Source organism: Urocitellus parryii, unplaced genomic scaffold (assembly GCF_045843805.1).
Source record: "Urocitellus parryii isolate mUroPar1 unplaced genomic scaffold, mUroPar1.hap1 Scaffold_488, whole genome shotgun sequence".
In the NCBI taxonomy this organism is placed as follows: domain Eukaryota; kingdom Metazoa; phylum Chordata; class Mammalia; order Rodentia; family Sciuridae; genus Urocitellus; species Urocitellus parryii.
The window spans coordinates 113,123-130,492 of NW_027554053.1; the positions used below are offsets into that span (position 1 = coordinate 113,123).

The window sequence follows — 17,370 nt, forward strand, 5'->3', positions numbered from 1 at the left end:
TTAACTAAGAGAAGAAGAGAGAGAACTCAAATTACTAACATACAGGATGAAAAAGGCAATATCACAACAGACACTACAGAAATACAGAAGATAATTAGAAATTATTTTGAAACCCTATATTCCAATAAAATAGAAGATAGTGAAGATATCAATAAATTTCTTAAGTCATATGATTTTCCCAGATTGAGTCAGGAAGATACACACAATTTAAACAGACCAATAACAAAGGAGGAAATAGAAGAAGCCATCAAAAGACTACCATCAAAGAAAAGCCCGGGACCAGATGGGTATACAGCGGAGTTTTACAAAACCTTTAAAGTAGAGTTAATTCCAATACTTTTCAAGTTATTTCAGGAAATAAAAAAGAAGGAGCTCTTCCAAATTCATTCTATGAGGCCAACATCACCCTTATCCCGAAACCAGAAAGAGACACTTCAAAGAAAGAAAACTACAGACCAATATCTCTAATGAACCTAGATGCAAAAATCCTCAGTAAAATTCTGGCGAATCAGATACAAAACCATATCAAAAAAATTGTACACCATGATCAATAGGATTCTTCCCTGGGATGCAAGGCTGGTTCAATATAAGGAAATCAATACACATTATTCATCACATCAATAGACTTAAAGATAAGAACCATATGATCATCTCGATAGATGCAGAAAAAGCATTCGACAAAGTACAGCATCCCTTTATGTTCAAAACACTAGAAAAACTAGGGATAACAGGAACTTACCTCAACAGTGTAAAAGCTCTCTATGCTCAGCCTCAGGCTAGCATCATTCTGAATGGAGAAAAACTGAAGGCATTCCCTCTTTGGTCTTGATGTGCACAGTGTTCTGTCTGTCCAGAGCACATGTGCCCCTGCAACTTTGCCTGCTTCAGTTCCTCTCTGCCTTCAGCCAGGTGAATACTCATGCCCCAACTCTTGGTCATTCTTCCCAGGATGCACACAGCAGTCTGTGGCCACATAGATTTAGATTCAGTGTCCACAGCTCATAGTTCAACACACAGTGCTCAGTCTATAGATTCTCCCAGGAATCAGCAGGAAAAGTGGAACGTGTTTTTGTTCCTGATCATCAACATCTACATGGAACCCCGTTGCCTTCAATGTGGGGTTTACGTCATGGATCAGCTGGTTTTCCTTGTATCTGACAGAAGCCCATGGGAACTGACAAAAATGTAGGTGCTTGTTTCAGCATTCCTGGAATCAGTAGGTGGCTATTTATGGGCCCCCTGGATAGGAGTGTTACATGAACATGTGGAGCTGTTGGTCCTTGTGTCCCCTGGGCACTGAGAGTGCTCTACCAAGGATGAAACAGAGCTTCCATGGATCTTTGATGTGGGATATGAAGATTATCTCATCTCAGTCCCTAAATCCTGACACCATGCAACCCACTCCCACATGTTAACCAGGAGGAAAGGGAGGACTGGACCCTGGAATCAGCGACAGTCCACCCCTCTGTCTGCTGACTCTGAAGCAGGTTCTTGTCCTTTAGAGTCAAGGAGTCTTCCATCCACAGATCCACAAAGTCCTTCCAGGCTATTATTTTTACACTGTGTCTATTGATTTCATGTAAAATTTCTATATTGAAAACTCTTCAAAACACGTTTAAACAAAAAAAAAATGGCTTTCTTCAGGCCCCAGACATTCCTCAGTGGGGTTATTTTGCAGCACTTGCTATGGGGTCCTGCCTATAAACTCATGCTCAGATCCTGATCCTTTTGTTCCCTGAATGATTGCTAAATTGCTCAATGCAAAGAAACTTTGATCACCAGTCACAATTTCGTTTTATCACCAAGTTAATTTGACAACAAGGAAAGTTAATGATTCTTTTGACTTTACTTCAAAGTCCAGCCTCCCAGTACCTCTCCCAATATCCAGTGGTGGATACAGCAGGAATCCCCTGCACCTCACACAGAGAGCTCATCACCATGACAGACGGCTACTTGTGGTTTGAAGGGATACGTTTCCCTGTGGTTGGTTACAGCTATGAAGTTTTGAAAGAAGCATGTGCTCAGTTTGTGATAAAGGATGAAGACACAGTATTGGTGACCTACCCCAAATCAGGTAAGGAAAAAGGACAGGGACCATCAATGGGAAAGGCAATGGCTGCATTCCTCGCTTAACTCAGCAGATGGATGGCCTCCCCTCTCCATGCCAGTGAGCCCTGCTTTGGGGAAGAAGGGGGCAGTGCCCCAGGCCACTTGCATCCAGACTAGGACAGAGTGACTAAGTGCTCAGCAGGGGTCATCTGAGTTATGAGAGGAAGATATAGGAGTGAATCGTAAGCAGATTTGGGCATTTGTGTGGTGGCACAGGAGAAGGGGGTGGAAGAGGGTGACCTGTGAAGACCTACTGGTGAAATAACAGCTCAATAGGAATGAAAAGTTGGAATGGAGGTCATGTGGTGGAGGGGTTCTGTAGAGCAGGAGGGTCAGTGTGGACTTGGAAAGAGCCTGGAAAATTCAAGGGACTGAAAGGACAGGTGTCATGCACCTACAGGAGAGGGGCATGGAGCAGGATCAATGAAAACTGGGCGAGGATTGGGACCAATGACCTTTGATGGGACACAAGGTTGGAAAGTCAAGGGAAGTTGGGACATATTAGAAGGATCTCAGCCAAGAGCCAAGGGCTGGAAGCATCCAAAAATCCACTGGTAGTTTAACATGTAAACAAAACGTGGGGAGTAGATACAATGGAGTAAGATTCAGCCTTAACCAGGACGACAGGCTGACTCCTCCTACAATGTAGTCAATACTGGGACCCATGCTAAGTGAAGTCTGATGGGCACAAAAGGAAAATACTGTAGGAATCCAGGGGGCAAAGTGTAGTCAAGTTCACAGAAACAGAGAGCCCCATATTGGTTCCCTGGGGCTGAAAGATGGAATTAGTAGGAAAATGTTGTTAAGGAGCAGAGAGTTTCAGTTTTTCAAGACAAAAAGTTTCTGGACATTGGCTGAGCAACAGCAGGAACATGCTGAACTCTGCTCAGCACCACCCCATGGCATGCTTAAAATGGGCAGATGGTAAAGTGCATGTTATGTATTTTATCAGAAGTTTTGTTCACAAGCCAGGTTGAAGTGAGTGACCGTCAGTTTTCCTTTTTTATCTAGGAACCAACTGGTTGATTGAAATTCTCTGCCTGATTCACTGCCATGGTGATACCAAGTGGATTAAATCTGTGCCCATCTGGGATCGTTCACCCTGGATAGAGACAGATGTGGGTTACAATCTTTTAAATGAGAGAGAAGGCCCGGGTCTCATATCCTCTCACCTCCCCTTCCATCTCTTCCCCAAGTCTCTATTCACTTCCAAGGCCAAGGTCAGTGCCTAGTGTTCAGCCCATGCTTTCCCTTCCATGTGCCTAGGTTAACCCTGCAGATCTGCTGGGGCGAGTGCTCACTGGGTAGATTGGTGAGACTGCGATTCCCAGATATTATTTAGGTACATGTGGCCACAACCAGATCACACGTGAGTGCAAGGATGTGGATCATTCAGCAGATTAGCCTCAGCTGAATTCAGGGGTAATATGACTGGCTAAAATTAGAACCTTAGAAAAGCACATTCCATGTGTAACCAGAATTATAACTGCATCTGCACTGGAGTGTCCCAATTTACAGCTCTTACAGATGTCCGCCAATACTCCCTCAATCACAGCCTCCTGCCAGGTAAGAGGAAGCACCCAAATCAGTGTTTCCCATATGTGGGGAGCAGACCTGCATACACTGATGAGTGCTCACATCCAGGGGACTGCTAGGAGTCGTGGCTAGCTAGGTAATGATGCCAGCCCTCTGCACGTCACTGTGCTCTGTGATCAGCAGCCTCTCCAGTCTCCCCATGGCTGATGGGTGATCAATACAGACAGTGGATATCCAAGATCTAACATGCCAAAGACTATATTTAGGAAGATCCTTTCTTTAACTTGACTTCTGAATTCTTTCATATATTAAGTTTAATTGATGCCAAGATCCTAGAACAATAACCAAGTGTCTTGGAAATGTCACAAAACGCCTAATAGTGAGTCCCATTTGCATGTCTCCTGTTGGATTCCATTGGCCTCTGCCTGAGTAAACTGAGGCTGTGAAGTAAGTCCTCCAATAAGAACTCCAAGAAAGTTGGTGCAAATAGAAAGTTAGTTTCGAATGATTAAGTACCAAGTGGTGTGTGTGTGTGTGTGTGTGTGTGTGTCTGTGTTCACTAATCTTACACAAGAGCCTCCTCATGTGAACAAACATACACAGTTGGTCAACTATCATGCAGAGCAGGTGTACAACATTTCTATAATCCAAAAATTCTCCCCAGTCCCTGTCTACCACCAGTGCCCACCACCTGAGGGCAATACTCCCTAGACTTACAGCCACAGATTACTTTTGCTTATTCCTGAATTTTCTATAATGCATGCATGCTGTCTGGATGTCATACATGTGAGACTTGTCGATGGTTTTGAGTGAAGAATGCTGTATGTGCAATGAATCTGAATATTCCATAATTTATTAATCCAGTGTGCTGTTAGTGATCATGTGGGAAAGCACACACACCCCTCACCACTTACCATTTAACACTTTCCAGCAGCTTCCCAGGAAGAGTAGACAAGTATCCCAGAAAGAAGAGCCAAGGTCTTCCTCCTCTCCTCCTGGCATATGACCATGTAATAGGAACTTTAAGATGTGTATTTGGTGAATGAACGCTGTAACTAATTTATTAAAGGAACCCACAGGTTTAATAAAGACTAAGGAAGAACTGCCCAGGGAAAGATCAAGATCAAGGTGGGGGAAATGAGTGACTGAGACTGATTTTTATTTTTCTCATTTTCCCTAATTTAAGGCGATATATGTCATGAGAAATCCCAAAGATGTTCTTGTGTCAGGTTATTATCATCAGTCTATGATGAAACTATGTAAGCAACCAGAGTCACTGGAACAGTATTTTCAATGGTTCATCCAAGGAAACGGTGAGTGTTTTTCCCATATAGGTCTGTGTCCTGTACTCTGCTGGCCTTTTTCCTATTTTGTGGTATACCTATTTTATTCATCTTCTGCACACTTTCCACATATGAGAGAAAGCAGACAACTCTTAACTCTGGGAGTCTGGCTTATTTCCATCAGCATGCTGGTCTCCAGTTCCATCCATTTTCCTGTAAATGACATAATTTAGTTCTTCTTTATGACTGAGTGATATCCATTATGTGTATGAACCACATTCTCTGTATCCATTCATCAGTCAGTGGACACCAAGGCTGTCCCAGAGCTCAGCTGCGGGGAGTTGAACTGCTATCCACCTGGGGGGCATGTGTTGCTATAGTGTGCTGACTTTGTTGTGATGGATCCAAGGAGCTCTATGATTAGGGCACATGCTGGCTCCATTCCTAGTCTTTTGAGGAAACTTCAGAGTGATTTCCATGGTGTTGTACTAGTCTCCAATCCCAAAAGTGTGTAAGTGCTCGTTTTCACTCAGTCCCTCCCAGTGTTTATTACTATTTGTGTTCTTGAAGATTTCCATTGCAACTGGAGTGAGACATGATCTTTGTGTAGTTTCTATTTGATTTTCTCTGGTTGTTAAAAACGTTGAAATTATTTTCATAAAATTGTTGGCCATTTTATTTCTTCTTTTGAGAAATGATTGTGATTGGCCCATTTCTTGATTTGATATTTGGTTTTTGGTGTTAAGATTTTGTTTCTTATCCAAATCAATAAATTGGCTAAGAAACTGAACAGGAACTTTTCAGTGGAAGATATACAAACAATGAACAAATACATAAAGAAGTTCAACATCTCCAGTAACAGAGAAATGCAAATTAAAACCACTCTAAGATTCCATCTCACTCCAGTCAGAATGTCAATTTTCAAAAATACAAGCAACAAGAAGTGTGGTAGGATGTGGTAAGGGGAAATGGCACACTCATACATTGCTGGTGGCACTGCAACTTGGTGCAACCACTCTGGAAAGCAGTATGGAGATTCCTTAGAAGACTTGGAGTGGAACCACATTCGACCCAGCTATTCCACTCCTTGGTCTTTACCCAGAGGAGTTGAAATCAGCAGAATCTAGTGACACAGCCACACCAGTATGTATACCAGCTCAATTCAGAATAGCTAAACTTGGAAGCAACCTAGATGCCCTTCAGTAGATGAATGGATAAAGAAGCTGTGGCACTTATTCACAATGGACTATTACTCAGCATTAAGAGAGAATAAAATCATAGCATTTGCAGGTAAATGGATGGAGGTTTAGAATATCATGCTATGCAAAGAAAGCCAATCCTAAAAACAAAGGCCAAATGTTCTCTGTGATAAGTGGACCCTGAACCAAAAGGGACAAGGGCAGTGGTCAAGGGAAGAATAGAGGAAATTTGATTGGGGAAAGCAGGGGAGGAGACATGGGGGCAGGAAAGACAGTGGAATGAGATGGACATCATTACTCTAATTCCATGTGGGAGTGCAGATGTGGTGTGACTCTACATGATGCAAACCAGGGAAATGAAATGTTGGGCTCCGTTTGTGTACAATGAATCAAAATGCATTCTACTGTATGTATAACTAATTAGAAGAAATAAATACTAGTAATAATAATAACATTATTTTTGAGTTCTTTTATGCTCTGGATGTTAATCTTCTGTCAGAAAATTAGCTGGAAAAGGTTTTGCTCCCTTCTGTGAGACCTCTCTCTCTGTCTCGCCTCCTCACTGTGTGGAAGCTTTTCAACTTGAGCCTCTCCATTTATCAACTCCTGGTTTTCTTTCCTGAACACTAGGATCCTTATAGAAGTAACACTTGCACCTACAGGTCAGAGGATAGGCACTATGATTTCCACTAGTAGTTACAGTGTTTATGGTCTAATTCCTGATTTTTGATCCACTTGGAGTTGATTTTTCTGCAGGATTTAGTCTCATTCTTCTACCTGTAGATGTTCAGATTCCCAAGCAGAATTTATTAAATAGGCTTTGTTTTCTCCAACATTTGCTTTTGGTGTCTTTCTTAAGGGTCATTTGACTCTATCTGTGTGGGTCTGTCTCTGAGTCTTTATTCTAATCTACTGATCTCCGTGAATATTTTGATATTAGCACACATTTTTTTTACTATACCTTTTCTGTATGACTTGAGACTGGGTGTACTTTAAAACATGATAGCTTCAGCATTATTATTATTATTCTATGGCACTGGGGATGAGACCCAGGGCTCTGCAGGTTCTAGTCAAGTGCTCTACGACTGAGCCACATCCCCAGCCCCTTTACATACTTTATCTAGAAAGAGGGCCTCCCTAAGTTGCTGAGGCTGGCTTTGAACTCTCTCAATCCTCCTGCCTCAGCCTCCCAAGTATCTGGGATATAGGCAAGCACCATCACATTCCTCTACCTGGGTATTTGTGGATACCTTTGTGAATGGAATTGCATGTTTTAATTCTTCCTCAGCAGATCCATTCTCGTGATGAAGAACAGTGCTTCTTTTTTTGCATGTTGATTTTGTATGTTGCTATTTTCCTCAATTGATCAGTTCTAGGAGTTTTTGGGGAAAGGTTCTTGGGTGTTCCCAGCAGAGCCTCCTATCACCTGCAAACAGTGACCACGTGGCCAACTGGTGAGGTTTTGATTCCCTTCTCTGCCAACACCTCTGGCTGGAGTCTCTAGGGCTCTATTGTAAGGCAGTGGTGAAAGTGGACATCCTTGCCTTGTTCCTGATGTTAGGAGAGATGCTTCCCGTTTTTCCCTGATTAACATGATGTTGGCTTGGGGTTTGTCACACACAGCCCTCATGATGCTCAGCCAAGTTCTTCTGTCAAGGCAAATTCTATTGATGTGGTGAACCTTCATGGATTTGCCTGTGTTGACCAACCTTACATCCCTGGATTGAAATCAGCATCTCGTGATGTACAGTCTTAGAGTGTGAAGACAGCATGTCCTGAGTATAATCTTAATGCTGAATAGGATTTGCTGGAATTTTAGTAAGCTGTTCTGTATCTGTGTTCAGCAGGAATATGGGTCTGTTATTTTCTTACTTGATCTGTGTTTCCCAGTTGGGTATCAGTATGTGACTATTTCCATAGAATGAATTCAGGAAAGATCCCCCTCTCTATTTCATTACCTAGTTTGAGCAGCATTGATCAATAATATGTGAATCAAGCTGTCAGTGTGTGTAGAGTGATATGGATGCTGCTGCCCTGTTTTGGCAGTGTGTAACCTGCACCCCTGTGCCTGCCCCACAGTGCCCTATGGATCATGGTTTGAGCACATTCGTGGCTGGATGTCCATGAGAGACAGGGAGAACGTCCTGCTGCTGAGTTATGAAGAGCTGCAGAAGGTGAGCCCCCTCTCATAGTTGGCGCCTACAGCACCCCAACATCCTTACTCTCCCCGAAGTCCCTGGTCCTATGTGTCTCCCCTTCACGTTCCCTGTCAAAGCATAGGCTGTGGAGGTCACTGAGAGGAGATGAGCCTTTGACCTCCACTTCCCTGCTTCTGTGAGACCCTCCCAAGCTCCAAGCTCTTTCTTCATATCTTCCAAACTTATAGCGTCTGGCATCATCTAAAGGGCCCTCCCACAAACTCTTGATCCTCCTGCCTCAGCCTCCCGAGTATCTGGGAAACAGGCAGGCACCATCAGACTCCTCAACCAAGTGCCACGACTTATGCCACCCACTAGGGCTGCCAGGGTCTCTGCCTGCAGGACCCCCTCTGTTCCCAGAAACCTAGCCATCAGAAGGGGTGGGCATGAAGCACTAATCCCAGAGTTAGGTCCACTTTCTGGCTTCCCCCTTGACTGACAAAGTGACATGAATGAGAGGTGCCACTTTGGGTGACTATTGTGAGGGGTCAGGGGCTGGAGTAACAGGCAGGGCCTAAGGATGAGCTCAGCCCTGGTGGGTGGGTGCAGGGTACAGCTGGGAACAGCAATGACTTCCAGTGATCTGAGGCTCAGGGTGGGACTGTGGAGAAGAGTAACTAAGTATATATTTCAAAATAGCAAATGGAGAGGGTTTTGAATGTTCCCAACTAAATAAATACTGTCATCTGAGTTAGCAGAACGGCCACTTACACCGATTGAATCATCACACAATGAGCAGGTACTTACCTAACGCTATTTTCTGCTGGTGCAGAGAAAACTGCCCATGAACAGCACAGAGATTCACAGGGCTCTGAGGGAGGCTCACAGGTCCAGACGGAACACAAAGCTTTAAAATATTTAGAAGCGTTTTCAGAAGTGGTCAAAAATGAACAAAATGTAAAGGAGTGAGCAGACCTTAGAAAACACTTCTCCTGTGGGTGTGTCTTGGGGACAGAGAAGGTGCCACAGGCTCAGGCATCTGTTTCCCCTGGAGAAGGGACCCTGGTCACCTTCCTGCAGCTACTTCCTGTTCTGCTGTGTCCTCAGCATGAGGTCGGTCCTCAGGGAGGAGCCTTGGTGCCACCTTCAGCCACCTCAGCACCAAGCTGCACACTCCCTGTGATTCTCTTCTCCAACCAACAACATGTTCTTTTTTTTTTTTTTGGCTATTTGTTTTTTTATTGGTTGTTCAAAACATTACATAGTTCTTGATATATCATATTCCACACTTTGATTCAAGTGGGTTATGAACTCCCATTTTTACCCCTTATACAGATTGCAGAATCACATCAGTTACACTTCCATTGATTTACATATTGCCATAGTCGTGTCTGTTGTTCTGCTGCCTTTCCTATCCTCTACTATCCCCCCTCCCCTCCCCTCCCCTCCCCTCTTCTCTCTTTTCCCTATCTACTGTAATTCATTTCTCCCCCTTGTATTATTTTTCCCTTTCCCCTCACTTCCTCTTGTATGTAATTTTGTATAACCCTGAGGGTCTGCTTCCATTTCCATGCAATTTCCCTTCTCTCTCCTTTTCCTTCCCACATCTCATCCCTGTTTAATGTTAGTCTTCTTCTCATGCTCTTCTTCCCTACTCTGTTCTTAGTTACTCTCCTTATATCAAAGAAGACATTTGGCATTTGTTTTTTAGGGATTGGCTAGTTTCACTTAGCATAATCTGCTCTAATGCCATCCATTTCCCTCCAAATTCTATGATTTTGTCATTTTTTTAATGCAGAGTAATACTCCATTGTGTATAAATGCCACATTTTTTTTGTCCATTCATCCATTGAAGGGCATCTAGGTTGCTTCCACAGTCTTGCTATTGTGAATTGTGCTGCTATGAACATCGATGTAGAAGTGTCCCTGTAGCATGCTCTTTTTAGGTCTTTAGGGATTAGACCCAGAAGGGGAATAGCTGGGTCAAATGATGGTTCCATTCCCAGGTTTCCAAGAAATCTCCACACTGCTTTCCAAATTGGCTGCACCAATTTGCAGTCCCACCAGCAATGTATAAGTGTACCCTTATCCCCACGTCCTCGCCAGCACTTGTTGTTGTTTGACTTCATAATGGCTTCCAATCTTACTGGAGTGAGATGGTATCTTAGGGTGGTTTTGATTTGCATTTCCATGAATGCTAGAGATGGTGAGCATTTTTTCATGTACTTGTTGATTGATTGTATGTCCTTCTCTGAGAAGTGTCTGTTCAGGTCCTTGGCCCATTTTTGATTGGGTTATTTGTTATCTTATTGTCTAATTTTTTGAGTTCTTTATATACTCTGGATATTAGGGCTCTATCTGAAGTGTGAGGAGTAAAGATTTGTTCCCAGGATGTAGGCTCCCTATTTACCTCTCTTATTGTTTCTTTTGCTGAGAAAAAACTTTTTAGTTTGAGTAAGTCCCATTTGTTGTTTCTAGATATTAATTCTTGTGCAATAGGTGTCCTATTGAGGAATTTGGAGCCCGACCCCACAGTATGTAGGTCGTAGCCAACTTTTTCTTCTATCAGATACCATGTCTCTGATTTGATATCAAGCTCCTTGATCCATTTTGAGTTAACTTTTGTGCATGGTGAGAGAAAGGGATTCAGTTTCATTTTGTTGCATATGGATTTCCAGTTTTCCCAGCACCATTTGTTGAAGATGCTATCCTTCCTCCATTGCATGCTTTTAGCCCCTTTATCAAATATAAGAAAGTTGTAGTTTTGTGGATTAGTCTCTGTGTCCTCTATTCTGTACCATTGGTCCACCCGCCTGTTTTGGTACCAGTACCATGCTGTTTTTGTTACTATTGCTCTGTAGTATAGTTTGAAGTCTGGTATCGCTATACCACCTGATTCACACTTCCTGCTTAGCATTGTTTTTGCTATTCTGGGTCTTTTATTGTTCCATATGAATTTCATGATTGCTTTCTCTATTTCTACAAGAAATGCCATTGGGATTTTGATTGGCATCGTATTAAACCTATAGAGAACTTTTGGTAATATCGCCATTTTGATGATGTTAGTTCTGCCTATCCATGAACAGGGTATATTTTTCCATCTTCTAAGATCTTCTTCAATTTCTCTCTTTACGGTTCTATAGTTTTCATCGTATAAGTCTTTCACCTCTTTTGTTAGGTTAATTCCCAAGTATTTTATTATTTTTGAGGATATTGTGAATGGAGTGGTTGTCCTCATTTCCATTTCAGAGGATTTGTCGCTGATATACAGGAATGCCTTTGATTTATGCGTGTTGATTTTATATCATGCCACTTTGCTGAATTCATTTATTAGCTCTAATAGTTTCTTTGTAGACCCTTTTGGGTCTGGTAGGTATAGAATCAAGTTATCTGCAAATAGTGATAATTTAAGTTCTTCTTTTCCTATTTTTATGCCATTAATTTCCTTCTTCTGTCTAATTGCTCTGGCCAGTGTTTCGAGAACTATGTTGAACAGAAGTGGTGAGAGAGGGCTTCCCTGTCTTGTTCCAGATTTTAGAGGGAATGCCTTCAGTTTTTCTCCATTCAGAATGATGCTAGCCTGAGGCTTAGCATAGATAGCTTTTACAATGTTGAGGTATGTTCCTGTTATCCCTAGTTTTTCTAGAGTTTTGAACATAAAGGGATGCTGTACTTTGTCGAATGCTTTTTCCGCATATATCGAGATGATGATATGGTTCTTGTTTTTAAGTCTATTGATGTGGTGAATAACATTTATTGATTTCCGTATATTGAACCAGCCTTGCATCCCAGGGATGAATCCTACTTGATCATGGTGCACGACCTTCTGTGGGTGTGTCTTGGGGATAGAGAAGGTGGCACAGGCTCAGGCATCTGTTTCCCATGGAGAAGGGACCCTGGTCACCTTCCTGCAGCTGCTTCCTGTTCTGCTGTGTCCTCAGCATGAGGTCGGTCCTCAGGGAGGAGCCTTGGTGCCACCTTCAGCCACTTCAGCAGCAAGCTGCACACTCCCTGTGATTCTCCTCTCCAACCAACAACATGTTCTTACATCATTGCCACAGTGGGGTCTTCTTGTCACTCAGTGACTGGGGCTTGTGAAAGCATAACTATCATAAAGGACTATGGTACTGACAGGAGGTCTAGGTCCCCAAGGAAATCCTCTCTTCTCATAATGACCTGTTCCCTTGCTGCGATCTCCCAGGAAAACCCATCGATAATCATAGTATCAAATTAAGGAGATACTGTAAAGCCCCGTGTGTTAATAAGTACCAGTCAAGGGACGCAGGATCACTTGGGGGTGAGGATTAGCCTTTGGGGACTTTGTTTCCCTGCCTTATCTTGAAATCTCAGGCGTCTCCTTGGAAACCCCAGCCCCTGCCTTTGGGGTGTCCTGACTCAGCCTCCTGGGAAGCCCCTGTGAGCTTCATGTCACCACATACCTCACACCCTCTGCTGGCCCTGTGTCTGTCTCCCTCCTCTGCATCCCCAGCAGGCTTCTCCCATCCTGATGTCATTCCCCTCCTCTTCCTCCCCACAGCCCTCCTAACACCTCCCCCATCCTCCAGGTCCTGCTCTCCTGCCCGTTCATAGCTTCCCTCTTCATGCTCACATGTAGGACCCAAGAAGCACCATAGAGAGGATCTGTCAGTTCCTGGGAAAGAAGTTGACTCCAGAAGAACTGGACTCAGTCCTCAAGAACAGCTCCTTCCAAGTCATGAAACAAAACAAGATGTCCAACTTTGAAATGGTGCCTGAAGCTTTATTTACTAAGCCTTTCCTAATTACAAGAAAAGGTAAATGCCCTGGATTCAGAATGGGTTAGACTACGTGGGCATCTTGTGTTTGCCCCTGGCACTAAGAATGCAGGTGTTGGGACATTTCAACTTGAGTCCTTCATGGCCCAGAGCCTCTCGTTTCCTTCAGGAAAGCTGTGTTCATGGGACTGGGGTGGGCTGCAGGTACCTGGAGAAGGCTGACTCAGTCTTGGGGCGGAGGGGGGTTCTGGAGATGGTGGTGTCTGGGCCACTCCACTGGTGACTTACCACAGATCACTGCCCTAAAGAGAGAGATACACAAAGAAAGACATGATTGGAGAGAGTAGAGAGGAGGGCATTTGCTATGAGACATTGTAAGGCCTCCTTCCTGTGAGGAAAGACGAATCATTTCCCCACCCTGGCGATCAGGCCTATTGAAAATGTCTGTTCCAAGTAGTGGCAGGACCTGTTTTGCAAAATTCCTCCAGTTCACATGGATCTGAAATGGTGACCCATGGAATCCATATAGTAAATGCTTCAAGGGATATTCAGGAGGTCAGGATTCCTGCCACCCAGTGAGCCTGGAGCACAGAGCCATAAAACAGAGATGGGGATGGGACTCGGGAAAGAACCCAGCCTGGCAGAGGAAATCAGTAAAGATTGTTCTACTAATGAAGATAACTATGTGTCATGTGTGGTATTAGGACAGCCATGACATATGACATAGGCTGCTACTTTATACGCATCTGAGTGTATGGTTTCCATGCGTATTTTACATTGGGTTAGCTATTGTTATGTTTTTATTAATTAATTAGATCGGTCTGCTATTTGAAAATTAATTTATAGGATGCATAATAGTCTAATCACATAAGTAAAGGGTAAGAATCATGTCCATATCTTTAGCACCCATTCCACCCCCACCACTGTGTCAGTGGGTAACCCCTCCAGGGAGTTTTTAAAACCCTTGTCTAAAGCTAGTCTATTCCTCATTTTTTATCAATCCTTTCAAAAACTATTTATTGAGCATATGTGGTGAATTCATTTAAGCAGTGAATTCTTAGGCAATTTGTGAAAATGATTTCATACCTTAATATGTTAGAAATGCGTACCTTATGCACATTCAAAAAGTAAGTACAAAGAAGATCTCATGTTTGATCATTGCTTTCAACGAGGATAGAGCTGTAGGGTTCTGAGCTGAGAGCCCCACTAAGTCACTGCACTGGAGTAAACATATGAGTGAGGCCAATGGACAGAGGTGGAGGTGTCTGCTAGGACAGCACTCTGGGGTAAGGAGCAGGAAAGGTAAACACCCTGAGGAGGGGGCAGCCTGGCATGTCTGAAGCTGAATCAGAAGACTGTGTCATGGAGCCGAGAGCAAATGGGCAGTCCCAGGGATGGAGTCCCAACCAACAAGGACCCTACAGCTAGAGCCTCAAAGCACCAGGGAACTTGGCTGAAGGAGAGTGGACGTCCTGGGAAACTCTTAGCCACAAGGCACTGGAGCCACTGGATCCGGCAAGGGGTCAACATGGGTTCCTTGTGCAGAAGAACTGATCACAGGGATTGGCCAAAGCAGAGACTAGGTGTGACCTGCTCTCATCACCCAGGTCAGAAATTTTGTTAGCTTGGGTCAAAGTGCTCAAAAAACAAGTGGTCAGACTTAGTTCCAGTCCAGATGTTCTGATTTATAGTCAGGATCGCTGCCTGTGGATTCTGTGCAGGATGGTTTGGGAGAGCAGGGCAGTCAGGACACACTTTCCAGACAGGGAGAAGGGGAAATGCGCATGGTGGCCAGGCAGGAGAAGGCCTCACCAATGACCCAGGGGTCACTCTGCTGTCTACACTGAGCAGGGAGGTGGTAGCCGTCTTAAGCCCTATCCCTAGATCTCATCTGTGTCTACTTCATGTTTTCCAGGCATCTCTGGGGACTGGAAGAATCACCTCACAGTGGCCCAAGCTGAAGCCTTTGATAAAGTTTACCAGGAGAAGATGGCGGGTTTCCCCAAAGAGCTGTTCCCATGGGAGTAACCTCTGACAGATCCAGGATCTTCCATGGACACTGTGATGGTTTTCCTGTCCTGGACAAGTACAAGACTGAGAGGTTCTCCACATAAAAACCACTTCTACAGCAAAAGGGGGTGGGAGGATAGGATAACATAGAGAACCAATGAAATATAAGATAATCAATAAGCAAAAGGAATTCTAGTTGGTTAGAGGAGGAGAATGGAGGAGGAGGGGCATGCGGGGAAGGGGGATCAAGAAGGGAAATAAACTTTCACACATGGGTGGGTTTTTCTGCATGAATCCAACTCCTATGTGTACCTACAATGCTCTGAAAGCATTTAAAACCTGTTTCTTCATTCTGGAGCCTTTATTTTGGTTCTCTCATCACTTGCTTATAAAAATGACTGGAATTTCCCTATTCACTTTGTCACATCCCAGCATTTAAAAAGTCATGTATAATTTTAAACAGACAGAAGTCTACCAATGTAAGATGAATATCACCCACAATTGTGTCTCATTTTTAAAACAAGAAATAAAATGTAGCCACACTTAGGTTCCTTTCCTTTATGTGCATCTCCAGACTGTGTTGTGATGAGGATCTGGAGGAGTGTAATTTCCAGAGTAGTTTATTCTCATTCCTGGTGGTGTTTACATCATAAATAACAATTGCTCTGTCTGGGACTTTTAAAACTTACATCAGTGGTGAAAGGAAGGATATATTCTGAGCTCTCTTTTCTACTCACCTTTACCCCATGGTTTTACCTGAGCTGAGGTGTAATGAGTGGTTAGGAATTGACTGAGACTTTGGACACAGTTTTATGATCTCCTATAAGTGACCCTGGGTTTCCCCCTGACCAGTTTCCCCATATTTAAAGCACTATTTGGTAAGCGTGACACAAACAAAGGTATGAGTTTTCCTAGGATACATTTAGAACTGAACTGGACTGTTCTTTCATTGGCCCCTGGTAGGTGTTATGAAAATTTTCTCCATAAGCTTGTAATGAAGGTAAAGTTCAAATAAACTCTACCCCTATCTGCTTTTAGTTCACTGTACAATTCACTAAATTTGGAGGTCATATATAGTATTTGTCTCCTGCACTTACTCCTCAGTCTATACTCAAAAGACTTGAAATGTACATAAGATAGTGACAAGCCACATCAATGTTCAAGCTCACCCTGACAGAGTCCCAGGGTTTTCTGTCAAACCAAACATAATCTAAACACAATAAGTGTATTTTAGTTATGATTTTTCATGAGCAAGTTGTAAATCCCACCCCCAATCTATGAACACAAAGGCATTGGTAAGGGTTATCCCACAGCCCACCAACAAGGCTGTTCACACTGTTATCAGTGCAGCAGAGCTGGGCAACTGGACATCTCCAGCATCATTTCCAGCAAGGCCTAACCTTGACTATCAAGTCTTCAGAACCAGATGTTCTAATGGGAAGAACTAACTGGTGAAAACACACGGTCATGAAGGTTAGCCACAGAAAAGAGGTTGGACATCATTCTCCCCTACTCTCTGGCAGGCGTGAACATCAGACATTACTTATGAGGATCACAGAGCAGGTCAGGGGCACTAGGCTCAGGGCAGCAACAGTCATTCTTCTTCACAGCTCCCCAGCTGCTCTGTTTGGGCCTGAATGTTCTCTCCACATAGAGTCCCAAGTTCCTCACACCAAATCTCTCAGGAAGGCCTGGCCTGTGAACTCAGCCATTGGCCACTGGTCATGTGCCCATTTTCAGGAAGTGTCTTGTCTGACTGGAGGTGGATTGTTAAAGCCAAGTCCCTCCATCCTAGAGTATGCAGTGCCGATGAGGAGAAAGATAATAACCCCACATTCACAGAAATGTAGGTCGGATCAAATGTAGAGTGTGGAGTCAGGCAGAGACACCCACTGGGGAATATCAACTTATGGTTTGGGAGAGACGGAGTCATCAGAGTCCCCATTTTATATAGTGATAAGAAGGGCCCTCTGAGCTGGTGACAGGGCTTTCCTAAGACATGAGGAATGGGGAGAGGGAGACAGAACCACCTGCCATCTTTCAGGAACAGTTGTGGCAGACAGAGCCAAAATGTAAGTGACCTGAAATGGAGACACGTTTGGAATGTTTGAGGAATGGCACCCAGATCTGAGGTATTTTGAGAGGAAGGTCCACTCAAAAATTCAAATATACGGAGTTTCAGGAATTCCTGTGTGTTATATGTTCAGATGTTCAACCCTCAATATCAATAAGTAAATTCAGGCCTGGGTTGTAGCTACTATATGACTGAGGCAAGTGGATTGAATTTTAGAGGTCACTCTGGGCAGATTTAAAGACTTCATCTCAAAATATGGAATACTCA

General features: G+C 43.6%; 1 protein-coding gene across 1 annotated transcript; it reads left to right on the plus strand.

Moving 5' to 3' along the window:
• Positions 1-1,904: 1,904 nt before the first annotated feature.
• Positions 1,905-15,520, plus strand: LOC144252614 (sulfotransferase 2A1-like). The gene is made up of 6 exons (XM_077794830.1): positions 1,905-2,074; positions 3,121-3,329; positions 4,832-4,958; positions 8,207-8,301; positions 12,881-13,058; positions 14,935-15,520. Exons 1-6 carry the CDS (start codon positions 1,939-1,941, stop codon positions 15,045-15,047), a joined length of 858 nt encoding a protein of 285 aa, XP_077650956.1. The 5' UTR covers positions 1,905-1,938; the 3' UTR covers positions 15,048-15,520.
• The last annotated feature ends 1,850 nt before the right edge of the window (positions 15,521-17,370 follow it).